Source organism: Mchenga conophoros, linkage group LG3 (genome assembly GCF_057382185.1).
Source record: "Mchenga conophoros isolate Kocher_MC1m ecotype Shallow Benthic linkage group LG3, M_conophoros_male_GT1.1, whole genome shotgun sequence".
NCBI lineage: Eukaryota > Metazoa > Chordata > Actinopteri > Cichliformes > Cichlidae > Mchenga > Mchenga conophoros.
The window spans coordinates 40,214,037-40,228,208 of NC_140528.1; the positions used below are offsets into that span (position 1 = coordinate 40,214,037).

Consider the following 14,172-nt stretch of genomic DNA (forward strand, 5'->3'; position numbering starts at 1 on the left):
GCTATCTGATGGAGAAATCACTCATCTTTGGAAAAGAGAGTTTTTTACAGAGAAATGGCTCTTTCCAAAATAAAAGCTATACTATACACTTCTTCTAGGCTATATTCTCAGCAGCATATTAAACATATCAGGTCAGATCCTCATAAGGAGAATAAGTGGTAAGTAGATACAGGCTGGTGACACAGAGACATCCAGGTCAGTCACTGTACAAATGGAAGGCAGAAGACTAGACACTGAGAGGGAGAAATTAAAAAATATATATATTGACTAATCAAAACCCAGGCTGTGTGGCCATGTGGCTAACGGCAAAGAAGAAGCAGTTCAGAAGAACGGCTGCCAGAGATGTGGCAGGGCTGGAGGCTAGTCGAGGTGTGGGTGAAGACCTTTGGGTGGCTTGGTAGGTGGAGACGGTACCTGGAGTGGCAGGTGCAGGAGGTCCTGGTCATGCCATGGAAGGTCCAGGCAGTGCCGAATGCGGATCAGGTTTGGCAGGTGCAGAACCAGATAGCGGAGCGCAGACCTCTGGCTGAGACGTGATATAACCAAACATCGCTGAGGCCTCTGACTGAGACTGCAGCAGGCTCTGGAGATGGGCATCCTCCAGCCTCAGCTGGAAAGGGACCCATTGGTTTAATTCCCAAAGCGAGTGATGGCATGGAGTCTGTGGCAGGCGATGGCATGGACCTTTCGAACTGGGGTTAGCAGTGTCTGTCCATATTTTTTCCTTTCTCCGAAAGAGCACGAACAAAGTCTCTGTCACTCACCACAGCTGGCTGCTTTGGGGAAGTGTGGATTAGACATGAGCGCTGGTGGCGTAGACGCCAAAATTGCAAGATTAGCAAAAAAAAGTGCAAAAGCAGACAGAACAGAATTTGAAGGACGGCCCTGCTGGTATACGGGTTTTTAAAACAGCCAGTTGTTAATGGGAAACCAACCAGCAGCTGCCAGGTCAACGCCATCCAAAAACTGCTCCCCAGGTCCTCTCATAAAGACCACACATATAAAACACAATCCAGACACATTCATTCAAAATATGGCCAGGGTTCTAACATTAAAGTATTGCCATGTATAAAGCAGGTGCTCTGCTTAGTGCTGTGCAGTACTACAAATTCTGGTATAAGTCTGATACCAAGTAATTACAGGGTCAATATTCCTGATACCAATATTGATGCTGTTGACCTATAAAGGCAACTTATGTTGGTGAGATGAGTCTGTTGTGATTTATGAGATAAATCAGCATCTATTTGTTAGTTCAAAAAACATGCATTGACCACTAAATAATTTAGAGACCTGGAGTATAAAAGTGTCTGACTCTAAAGTGCTTTGGTTTAGCTGTTGTTGTTTAAAAGAATATAAACAAACAAAATAAATTTTCCATAGTGCGTCTCTGATGTAACACCCAGTTTTACCAGTAGGTGGCAGCAGACCTCATATGTGAATCATTCCCTTTTGAAGCTTCACTGTCATCCCTCACAATCTCATTCACAAGCTGGCACGAAGCGGATTATAGGAGAGAGGTCTGGTCTGGTGTCATGGTGTGAGGACAACAACCTCACCCTCAACACTGACAAGACAAAGGAGATGATTGTGGACACGAGGACGAAGAGGAGGCCTCACCCACCGCTGTCTATCCAGGGCCTTGAAGTGGAGAGGGTGAGCAGCTTTAGGTACCTGGGCGTCTACAACTCTGAGGACCTCACCTGGACACTGAACACCACACAGCTGACATCTTGCTTGAAACCCATAGAACCACATGAATAACACAGAATAAAATCTTTTAATGCAGATAAAGTTAATAGCTGGGGAAAAAGAAGATGGTGTTTAAGGCACATTTGAAATAAAAAACAACAAGGAAACTTAACTGTGTCCATAAAACACAAACATATGTTTATTGTTATTGATGATTTTACAGGAAAATAGAATTTTAAAACTCCAGGTAAAAATACATACTCATATATATATATATATATATTTATCATAGTTGTTCAGGTAAGTAAAAAAAAATTAAAATAAAGAACAACATGTGGATGTCCTCTGCTCTGAGGGGGGGGACCAGTTAGAAACCATCAGCTGGACGTCAGTGGTTGGACTGGTGGACTACTTCAGTGAAGAGTAGACCAGGTTTGGCTTTGGTCTAAAGTCTGAATACAAACACAGTTCAAACAACAGGAAACATGATTACAAGCTTTGTAGTTCCATCAAGACCTCCAGTCTCCATCTCTCTGCATCACACACAGTCCCAGTTCAGACGTTACTGGGAACCAGCTCAGATACATATCACAAAGGTTAAACACTGCTTTCATTTTAATTTAAAGTTAAATTAACAAAACCCAAACCTTAAACCCACAGAGCTGAAACAATCAAATAAGCATTTGCATTAAAAAGTCCAATATATGCTGTTTTAGTTCACTTCATTGGTTCTTGGTGACTCCATGAATGATTTTCAAAATACATTTGAAAAACTGTTGACATGTAAAAGTGTGTAGTCCACCCAGACAGCTATGATAAGCTCCAGTTCCCATGTGACCCTTAATTTGACAACTCAAAAAGAACACAGCTTTATTGCTGGCGAGGAGGCGACACAAATAACAATACAAAACTAAACTGGGGAAAACTAATGCACAAGGAGACAGGGGGAGAAACACACAGCTATAAGGGCTGATGCAACAGTAACAATGAAAAACACAGGGCTTAAATACATTGAGGGAAAACGAGGGGATTGTGACACAGAAGGAGAGCACAGTTCTCCTTCTGTCTTAGGCTGGACGAGACAAGGGAGGCAAAATTAGAAACAATGACATGAGACACGGACCTTCAAAGTAAAACAGGAAACACACTGACTGAACTCTAGACATGTAAACTTAACAGACTGGGGAGACACAACATAGGGACCTGAAACATGGGACAGAAAGGCACAGCACACACAACACGGGAAGCCATCACACAAAACCTAGGAACTAAATCCTTGACAACCATAACTGAAACCTAGGGAAAAACAATAATCAAAACAGTACAGCCAAGGACTCAGAACATAAACCATAATATGAAAGTACAAGGCTGGTCACAAGGACCCAGAATTTTTAGGTTTCTGTGTGGATGTAAAAATGCAGCACACTACACTTCACTGTGCCCTACAGCAAAGTTTAATAAAACATATAGAAAGAGACATGGTGTTATTGACTTGTGTTTGTTCATTGAAGCTTGTATATGATTTGTACTATGCTTGAATGAGAAACTGTCTGTTTCCACTCTGGAAGGAGATGACAGATAATCTATAATATCTATAATAATCTATCAATATTTACAGTGAAGCTCTTCATTTCCCGAGGAGCGTTACATGATACAGGGTTTAAAATAATCATTCTTTAACTTATACTGAACTTTTGTACAGCCTCTGGTTTTATTCTCTGCCTGAAATAAGGTGATTTAATATACCCTTGTTCAAGAAAACATTGTTTTAATTGGCTGCTGGTTTTTTGTTTTTTTTTTTTGCCTGAGAAAAGCATATTAGGGATATATCACCTCTCTATAATACCATACAGATTATTGGGAAAAACAACCTGTGAGCAGGCTGCAACCTCAGCTTTTGGCACACAGGAATTACTGTTCACACAATCACCTCATCATTTAAAAGGTTTGATGTGAGCATGGCCTTTCCAAACCAGTAAATGAATGCTTGGCTGCATTTGAATGGAAAGCAACTGCACCTCTTTTTCTCTTTGGTGTGGCAGCATAATTGTTCATAACTGATGTTTCCTGTTCTCAGTACTGAGTAGCCTGCAGCTGAATAAATATCTGCAGAAAAGAAAAACACAGAAATTACTTCACAACAACAACAACAGTACAGTGAAATAACGTAGCCATGATGGTTATACTGTATGCAGATTAACTAAACATCACCTCTGTCTAAAACTTCAGAGTTAAAGTAAATAAAAAGAGGGGAAACTGCAGTTTAATAGTTTAACTGCAGATTAATGCAAAGTTATGCCACTTTAATATTTTCACATTTTCATAATTGGTGCAAATATGTAAAAAACAAATATGCATAATCTATACATACAAGGTGTTTGTAAAGTGTTTTGTATGTTTGCGTGAGATTCCGTTTCCTAAGTCCTGATTGGTTGGTCAACCATACTGGAGAAAGGAAGTGGGTGTGGTCAGGCCACGGTGGCCCGTGCCCTACTGGACTGGAGTAAGCTGTTGGATGTCTACAGGTAACAACTAGCTGACAAAGCTTCAGTGACACCCCTGCTGTGTAGTGATGGGCAGATGAAGCCTCATGAAGCACTGAAGCTTTTCATCCAATTGGTTCATCCCAGCACAAAGCTTCTTGAAGCTTTATTTGCTCTAGCAGGACACCTACTGGACGTAAAAATATTAGTTGGCATGAATTTGAAGAGTGTGGCCTTTTGCACACAGCCTGTAAATGTCAACAACAAAAGGAGCGTGTAAAACATCTATATTGTAGTGATGGCAGTATACTGTGTATATTTATGCTGGCAGTATGGAAAATGATTATTTGCGGCAAAGTTCGAACCGCTTCCTGAACCAGTCACGTGGTACAGCCGGGCAGCGAGGCTTCGGACGTCATCATTTTCAGCTCCTCCCATAAATGAAGCAAGCCTCGATACGCGCTTCGCGGAAACGCCCCCTCCACTCGACACACGCTTCGAAGCCTCAATACAGAACGTCACATCACCCCTGCTGTGGTCTATCCCCACAGTAGCCTCAGTGAAGCAAAAGCCTACTGCCGTGTTTTTCCCGAGGCAGAGTTGGACTGTGGAATTTTTTATGCTAAATTTGAGTTGGACTAGGTTTTTGCACCACCAGTGCGGAGCTGTTTCCTTCTTTGCACCAAGATTTAACAATGTGGTTTGCAGAACTGCTAGCAGCACTAAAGAAGTGTTGACTGCTGTAAGCTAGCAAGGATGGTGTGCTGTCAAAATACTCAAGCATCTTCTGCTGAGGCCTGCAACAGGTTAGTTTAATTATTTTCTTTGTGTTCACGTGAGCTGACAAATGTACATGCGGTTATTGTTTAAGTAATCCCTCCTGCTTCACTGATTTATTACCACCTGGCTGATTGGGAAGGGTTTTTGTTGTGTGTCTGGGGATGCATCATCTCCTAGCTTAGGTAAACTATTTTGTTAAGCTATTTAGCATTGCTGGCTTAATAGGGGTTTTATTTTCTTGAGTCAACCACCCACATATTATTGTTGTTTTCTTTTGTGGTGTGTTGTTTATTTGTGGTAAATAAATGCCACCATTTTCCACTATTTTCCTATTTTATTCCTTTTACCACCACTTGATTAAATCCATGGCTGCAACATAAAAATTCTAATTTATTGATTAAGCTAGACCTTCTAAGTTGCAAACTTTATTTTTTTTTTTTGGGTTGTGTTGAATTAATAATGTTGGTAATTACATTAAATTAATTTTATATGTAATTTGAAATTCCAATGTTAGTGGGTTCAAAATAAAATTCAAGTTGTAATTACTTAAAGAAATTTAATAGATAACTTATTTTTTTTCCACTGTAACTTCTGATTTCAAATTCTTTCCCCTACCGACTTAACTACCACATGTAGCTAATGCTAGTCATTCTAAACTTTAGCACAGGAGAGGATAAGATTTATAAAGTTTCATTTGACAAAAGTCTTCAGCTAGAGAGTGCAACTGTGGCTAGGAAAAGCATGGTTAAAGCTTTGCTACACAGTGCAATCTAATTTCGATCATAGGCTGATTTTGTTTTTCTTTTTACCAAAATTAGAAGCCTTTAAGCTGTGAACAGTTTTGTCAGAGGGATAACCTAGAGGCTTCTTTTTTCTGTCTGGCTCACCTATTTTATATCTTTATAAAACTTGCATGACCTATACGTAATATTACATTGATTTTGGTTAGTATTGTGATACAGCTTAAAGTAAGTATTGTTCTTGATCTTAAGAGCTGTAGCTATCTTTGTTTTGTTTTTTTTGTTTTTGTTTTTTTTAAATCAGACTGTGTGAAATATTGTTAAATTCATTCCAATAGCATTATTCTGGCATAGGCTATGTGAATCTACTTAACATTAAGACTTTATGTAAGCAGTTAGTATAGTGTGATAATCTAGGGTCATTAGTGCTTTGTTAAGTTGGGACACAATTTTTACAAAATGGGCTGGGAGTGAACAATGTGTAAATTCGAAACCTCTGCAAAAACAGGGTTGCTAAAACATTAGAGATTACACCACGGTTATGGTGGGGAAGTCTCCCTTGTCTTCACCAAGATTGTTTTTGTTCCCTCAAAACTTGGGGTAGCCTTAGATCACTTCTATCCTCTTTAAATAATGTATTAGAGCATTCATTAATGCAGTATAGCTAATAGTCTGCAAGATTTAATTCTTCTGTTTGTGTGGTCTACAGATAAAGGAGGAGTTCAAGAGAATAACCACTGTAAGCCTTGAATGGCTACACTTGACCATTGCACCCCAAAACTGATGGATGTCATTTTATCAAGGGGAGGAGCTAAGTGAGTGAGGGAGTGAGAATCAGGCAGATCAAGGACATGCTGCTTGAGGTAGGACAACTATTTAGACTTTGGGTAGCTTTGAAATGCACTTTGTTGGCAGTCACCCATGTATTTTATACTCATACTTTATTTTTTCTTAAATAGCACAATACAATTGAAACACGCAGAGAAGTAGCCATCTGCTGCCTTATCACTTTCCTTGGAGAGAAGAAGGAGGACCTTTTCATGGAGTTTGGTGTAAGTAATTCAGCATTGTGTGTGTGTGTGTGTGTGTGTGTGTGTGTGTGTGTGTGTGTGTGTGTTCCATTGATCATCTGAATTCATTAAGATTCAGTAAGTATAAAAGTCTAATCTATAATTCACTAACCTATTTTTTTTTTTTTAAAAATAGGTTAGTGAATTAACCTATTAATTTCTTAACTTAAGGTTGGCCTTAAGTTAACACTGAAGAACTTAAGGCCAACCTTGAAAGGCAGGTGATGAAAACTGCCATCATCAGTGACCGGTACACCCCTAGATCTAACCATAAGACTGCAACCATCGTGGTGGAGGAAACAAAAATCATGGAGGGCCAGAATTTCCCAAGGTGCTGTGTTTTGCTCATGGGCATAATATATGCTCTCAATCTGAGCGAATGCAAGGATCTGAAATATACTTTTGAAATTGTTCAGAAGCTGTTCCTTGACCTTGATGGAACCATCATTATGTTAAAGATGTTGACTCTGTTTCAAAAAGTGGTAACTGTTTTGAATCCTGTATGTGTAACATTGATCTTAAAGGTGTTTGCTGCATTGTGTAATAGAAAGATGCAAGATCTTGTTTGTTAGGCATTGAAAGTTAACATTTACTGAACACTTGCATGGAAGTATTACTGTAACAAAATGTTTTCTAAGTAGATTTTTTACCAATTGAACACATTTGTTTCTGTGGTGTTAAATACATAAAGGCATATTCTATAACTTGGCTGTGATGGTATAGATCTAAATTTCTGGTTTATTTTCACTTTGTAAATACAAAGTGTTGAAATACCTACAGTTAAAAAATAAAGTTTTTTTTGATAATAAAAAAAAAATGTTGAATGAATTCCTTTCTTAAAAGCTATTACAATAAAAAAAAAATAAGAGAAAGCTAAAATGATGATAATAATGATGGAAATCAGCAACTTAATATTTTAAATAATGAACTTTAAAAAATTGTTTTTGTAATTGCTGTAATTAATTACATAACACTTAAAATCATTTTAAATAATGTGGGAAAAGTAATTGGAGGAACATCATTTTTATGAGTAAACAACTTAAAAATATGTTTTAAGCTACCAAATATTACGTAAATGGTAATTAAAATCACCTTTGATTATGAAGGAAAAGTTAATTCCCCTAACTCAATATAGTTTGTTGGTTCAATCTAATTTCAACATAAGTTATCATAACTCAAAAAGAGTAATGGAAACTGTTGCCTTAATTTTTTTGTTGAGCTTAAACAATAATTTTTAGAGTATAAGAGAGATATGAGATTAATAGTTTTAAAGATCACGCAATTGGCCAAGCTGCCTCACTCTGAACACACCTATTTGAGAGCGTGTGTGTTTTTGTTATTGATTGCTGTTAAAGAGACAAGAACCTGGGGTGATCCAATATCATGGCAAACCATGTAATAGTCAGGCTGGTCTACCATGTACATTTCATACTTTGCCTCTTCAAAATGTGAAATGTACACCCATGCAGAAGTTCCAGTAAGTTGCTGTAACAGCAGAGGTAGGCATTTCATTTCAAGCCAGTACAAAAATAATCATGAAAACAGACATAACACATTTACATGTATATACATATTATCCTCCTAACTTAATTGTTTCCAGTTATCAAGGTCCCTACCTGACTTCATCGCTTTAAATAAACCATCTTCACTGCTGGTAACTTCTGCATGCATGTCCATTTCATGTTTCGAAGAGGCAAAGCGTGAAATGGAGACAGTGGACTGGCATGTCTATTTCACATTTAGTCATGATACTGGGTTGCAAAGGCAGCTTGAAAGCGTGGACACAAACACACCAGTTCAAGTCGTTGTGGGGTGCATCGACTTCAGGTGTAGTTAAATTTCTCAGGCGATGGACATGTAAAATTTAACTCTAAGACATCATTATATGAGTTAATCAAAAAGTTAAAATCTTTATGTAATATTTTTTCAATTTATTTTTATTTTTTTATTATTATTTTAAAAGGTATTGATTGGTTTATAAAGACAAATTATTTGTTTGGGTATATTATTTAACAGGTTGATTTTTGTACATTTATAATCTGAGTTAAATTTCAATAAAGGTTCAGCCAGTGTGGTTAATATTAAAATTGTTATAAGATCATTGCAAACAACAGAACATTTGTGGTATCTGCTTTACATTGAATCCAACACTAAAGCTAGTTTGGTCAAAACTGGGGTACCAGGATTTGGAGACAGTATAGAGCAGTTAGACCACAGATGCAACGATTAACATATGTATGTAACCTTTGTAAGTAGCGTTTGCTTTTCAGTCTTCTTTCCTAACACTGCTACTGAGAAACAACAACTGCTGTAACTAGTTGAAGGTGCACGACAACAGATCTTTTTTAGTTTTCTGCTTTTCATCTAACCCACCACTCAACCTAGTTTGATCAAAACTGGGGTGCACAACCACAGATCTGACACCTTTTTCAGTGCAAACTGATGCTTCACCACAGGGCAAGTTCTCACGATATGAACTCTGTGCTTGGCCAAACCAGAACAGAGAAGTGTCATCAGCTTCAGACTACAGGAAGGAGCTGCTGTGGTTTTACATGCAGAACATTTTTAGGTAGTTAAAAAGGACAAACTCCCTTTTGACAAGAAGAAAACTTCAGCAGAACCAGGCACAGGGAGGGCAGCCATCACCTGTGACTGGTTGGAGTGAGGGGAGGAAGACATTGTTAAGGACACGCTGTAGAGATAAAGCAGACACATGTGAGCCTAATCTGTTCAGTTGTAGCACTGTGAAAAGTTATACCACACCTTACATCTCTATAAAACAGAACTGTGGCTGAGTCGATGTTATTAGTAAAGGCCAAGTGTGGCACAAGGGAAACTGCAGATGCGTCCTATTTGTCCTCTCTCCAAGAGGAAGTAGAAACCTTCACGTTAAAGTGGAAAGTGTCAGATGTAGTCTCACTGTCTCAGACTAAAGAAACATCAAGAAAAGAGTATGTGGTGGATGTCTTTGTCTGTGTTTTCAGCAGCTCACTCTGAGTTGTTTGTGAGAAAGGTGGAGTCAAAACAATTGAAGCTACGTCAGAGTCCTGACCCATGGGTGCATGAAGGCAAGTCCTTAACCTACTATGATAGTATTTAACAAATATCTGAGGACAGGAATTATAGTAAAGAAATGGACAATAGAAACAATCAAAGGGGGAAAGGTGAAAAAAAATTAACAAAACGCACACAATTAACCAGTGACTAGATTTGGGCAGGTTTCACAGTTTGGAATATGCGAGTTGTTTATGCTCACTTAGTTGTTCAGGAAAAGTCAGTGATGAGAATTTATTGAATATCTTTATTTTATGTTCCAAAGAAAGAAATCTGCCTGTATGTTATAGATTGAGTCTAATGTATATAACCTCAGCTCTGCATTTTACACGACTGACCATCAATGTGTAATTTAGCTACAGCTTTAAATTTCTTTCAATTTTTAAATTTCTATTGTCTAATGTCAGACAGACATATCACCACAGACAGGAGAAGAGCAGCTGTACCTCTCATCTGTGATATAATCTCAGGTCTGCATTTTACACAACTGACCATCAAATCCTGATTAAAAGGTGGTGGTATTATTTGTAATTTACCTACAGCTTTAAATTTTTTATTGTCAGACAGACAGGAGACCAATAAGAGCAGCTGTACCTCTCATCTGTGATCTGGTTTTCGTGTCTTTGATGATGATTCGACCATAACCGATGTCTTCTGTTCTCACTGCAGAGTAGATTACTGCTGCATCACTGTCTGCACAATAAAACACACAAAATGTTGGCATCATATAAATATATAGCAGTAAAGTTTAAACTTTGAGTAAAGCTACATATGTTAAACTGAGTTAAGCTAATTATAAAAGGAAATTATGAATAAAACGATAGTAAGTTTACTTAATGAGAATATGAATTATTAATTTCTAACGCCTGATAGAGAAACACCTGCAGGTGACTTTAAAAACAATCATAAACAGGAAACTGTACGACTGCAGAGGTGTTAGCTTGTGTTAACCACAGACAACAAACACAGAGGGCAGCATGTAAAGAGCAATGCTCAATGAGCACAGAGTGAAATTTTACAGACTTAAAATGACTGAATTATTAAATTTGGAGAGAGGAAACAAATCAAATGAAAAAAAAAAGTGACATTAAAGCCGTGACATACAAAGATGAACTCTGGCGAAATTACTACAGAGTTAAACTTTAGCATCAATTTAATAGAACGTTTATTTTTCTATTACAATGCACAGTTGTACTTTCTTCACCTGCTTCATAATATCCTCATAGAAATCTTTTCATGAGACATAAAATCTCTATGAATATAATCAGAACTTAAAAGTATTTTATAAAATTGGAGCTGAATAAACACAAATAAATAACCAACAAAGGACCTCAAATTACCGTTGTTTTGTTTTTTTGGATGTTGATGAGTTGATATTTTGACATCACTGTACAAGATGTCATCTGTGAGGCCATTTTCCACAGCTTCATCTAGTGAAATTATTAAAATTAAGAAAGTATTTACAATCACAACAATTTACAGTGAAGAGTCCAAATAAAAACAAAAAATAAACGGTTTTACATTTTTAATGTGAAATTAAAATTTTAAAAATCAATAATAAACATAAATAGTATAACACATGGATTTACATAACCACATATATTGAAAAGTCTGAGTCTCACCTTCAGGTTTCCTATGAACACATCGTCTCACCAGCAGAACCAGTAACACCAGTAGAACCACAACACAGACTGATCCAACAAATGAAAGCACAGAGAGAAGAGGAGGAGAGAGTGATGGAGGAACAGCGATGGAGGTGGAACCAGGAGGAGAGGTGGATGTAGGTGGAGGTGTGGATGTAGGTGGAGGTGTGGATGTAGGTGGAGGTGTGGTGGTGTCTTCCCCTAAAATAAAGCAAACACAGTCATTAAGTTGTCGTCACATTGTGAATGTTGAAAGCTGCAGAAACACAGACAGGTGAGTGTGTCACCTGTGACAGTGATCCAGCTGGATGGAGACTCTCCATGACCGCTGATGTCACACTTGTAGAGGCCTTCATCAGACCTGGAAACATGCTGGATGGTCATGTGACCTGTAGGCTGCTTCCTGATGAGGGAGCCATCTTTATAGAAAGCAGCTGGGAGGTTGGAGGGAGTGGTCTTTGTTTTACAGAGCAGAGTGACGTCATCTCCCTCCATCACAGGGAGGACAGGACTCTGCAGGATCACTGATCCACCTCAACACAGAGACAAACTACAGCATTTCATCCATTTACACACAGCTTCATCAACACTAACTCCACACACTCAGCTTACCAGTGACTGTCAGGTTAACCATGTTACTGATGGGACCCTCTCTGGACTCACACCAGTAAACTCCACTGTCATGAGGTGCTGTTACACCAATCTTACAGGAAGAACCAGCTGGTTTTCCCCACCCATCTCCTCCACACTGAGTCCTCTGTAAATTGCTTGTGTTTCTCCTCAGAGTCCATCCAGCAGAGCTGTCGTCCTCCTCACAGCTCAGAGACACAAAGTCTCCTTTAAAGATCTGAGAGCTGCTGGGACTCACAGTCAGACGAGCTGTGAGGGTTACAATGAAAAATATTTGATTTGTTATACTTTTGTTAAAACTGTTATAATTCTGTAATTAATCCTTCATTTAATAATTTTTATATGTGAGCACCATCGTGACTATATGAATCAGGTCATATCAGTGAGCATTTATCAGGTTTAAACTGTGACAGAAGAAGGTTACTGACCTTGGTTTGTTGTGCAGCTCAGCAGTGAGATCAGAACTAAAGAGAAATGACACTCAGGTTGATTTGAGGTGAACATAAAGAACAACTCCACACAAACAGCTGACAAACACACACATTCCTCTCTCCCTGACAAAAGAATAAATAAAAAGTGCCTGAAGCTAAAATACATCTGGTAGAATCAATCCTTCAATTTTCTTTACCAATTTTTAAAATTAGGGAATCTATCTCAGCTTCTTTAACATGACTACAGGTAATTACAGAGTAACACAGAAGGACTAACATTCACACCTACAGCCAGTTCAGAATCACCAGTTAACCAAACATGTCTTTGGACTGTGGGGGAAAACATACAGAGACACTGCAGCTCTGTGACACTTGTACTATTAGATATAATGTATACTCCGTTTATTACCAAATCTCACAACATCTAAAAATTTTTGGAGAAACTTCGTTACTGACATGAAAGTATTGAGACAGTTTTGTCTTTTTGATTCTCCTCTACCCCAGTTTTTATGTAAACACAACACTCACTAATTATCATGCACAGTGACTAAACTTTGACTATACACACAACCGCTACATTTAAATAACACAGTAAAGTCATGTGTCCACTGTGCAGCTGTGTTGATATAATGAGTGAATGATTTGAGCTTTTCACTGCCTGCTGTGTTTCCTCGACTCCTGAGCAAAGATAAAGAGTCAGTTCAGACCTGCAGTTGGTCCTCGTGGTGTTTGAACTTGAATTCAGCCTGATTTGTTTTTCATGTCTTCTCCTCCATCATCAGTTATCAGGAGAGCAGACAGTCAAAGTACAAGAATTCAAACAAACACAGAGATTCTACTTACAGAGCAGACACAGCACAGATGTTTCCTTCATCGTCCTTCTCACTCATTTGAGCTTTTTTCATTTCTGTCACCGACACCAAGTAAAGCCCGCCCTCTTCCTCTGAGCACCAGCTTTCTATTGGTTCAAAGAAAGTGGTGGGACACTCAATTTTATTTATTACTTTGTTTAAAGATGTGAGTGTTAAAAATAATAAAAAATAAAAAATAAGTACAAGGACATCGTAGTGCCTTAAGAATGAAAAAAATACAAATTAAAAAAATACTGCAAGTAAAACTTAAACTTTTAAACTGCCATGTAAAAAAATAAACTTAAACATGAACATATATAAAACATTTTAAGTAAGGGCAGCACGGTGGCACGGTGGTTAGCACTGTTGCCGCACAGCAAGAAGGTCCTGAGTTCAATTCCACCATCAGGCCGGGGTCTTTCTGTGTGGAGTTTGCATGTTCTCCCCGTGTTTGCGTAGGTTCCCTCCGGGTACTCCGGCTTCCTCCCTCCGTCCAAAGACATGCAGCTTGTGGGGATAGGTTAATTGGATAATCCAAATTGCCACTAGGTGTGAATGGTTGTCTGTCTCTGTGTGTTGGCCCTGCGACAGACTGGCGACCTGTCCAGGGTGTACCCCGCCTCTCGCCCCATGACAGCTGGGATAGGCTCCAGTGCCCCCCGCGACCCTGAAAAGGATAAGCGGAAGCGGATGGATGGATGGACATTTTAAGTAAGCAAACAAAATTTTATTCAAGTGTGTTAACATAGAGATTGAAACAACAGGTCATCTCAACTCTTAGTCTTTTCCCTTAGTGGGAAA

The 14,172-nt window shown here is 38.5% G+C and overlaps 1 protein-coding gene and 1 long non-coding RNA gene across 3 annotated transcripts; one reads left to right on the forward strand and one right to left on the reverse strand.

Annotated features, from left to right (window-relative positions):
• Positions 1 to 4,653: 4,653 nt before the first annotated feature.
• Positions 4,654 to 7,532, forward strand: LOC146578622 (uncharacterized). 2 transcript variants are annotated; one of them, XR_014891555.1, is made up of 4 exons: positions 4,654 to 4,978; positions 6,402 to 6,555; positions 6,652 to 6,744; positions 6,899 to 7,532. It is a non-coding gene; the product is annotated as an uncharacterized LOC146578622 (long non-coding RNA). The 2 variants fall into 2 exon arrangements; XR_014891554.1 differs by having other exon boundaries at positions 4,657 to 4,978; positions 6,652 to 7,532.
• A 3,666-nt stretch (positions 7,533 to 11,198) lies between these two features.
• LOC146578623 (low affinity immunoglobulin gamma Fc region receptor III-like) lies at positions 11,199 to 13,416 on the reverse strand. The gene is made up of 5 exons (XM_085268965.1): positions 13,364 to 13,416; positions 12,518 to 12,553; positions 12,072 to 12,338; positions 11,747 to 11,992; positions 11,199 to 11,660 (listed from the first exon to the last, which is right to left on the reverse strand). Exons 1-5 carry the CDS (start codon positions 13,392 to 13,394, stop codon positions 11,368 to 11,370), a joined length of 873 nt encoding a protein of 290 aa, XP_085125091.1. The 5' UTR covers positions 13,395 to 13,416; the 3' UTR covers positions 11,199 to 11,367.
• Between the last annotated feature and the right edge of the window lie 756 nt (positions 13,417 to 14,172).

Bases quoted from the DNA above. Each gene is read 5' to 3' on its own strand.
- LOC146578623 (XM_085268965.1), bottom strand. From the start codon at position 13,394: ATGAAGGAAACATCTGTGCTGTGTCTGCTCT. The intron at 12,339-12,517 runs GTCAGTAACCTT...TAACCCTCACAG, and splicing joins GAGCTGCACAACAAACCAAG to CTCGTCTGACTGTGAGTCCC. The intron at 11,993-12,071 runs GTAAGCTGAGTG...CTCTGTGTTGAG, and splicing joins GGTTAACCTGACAGTCACTG to GTGGATCAGTGATCCTGCAG.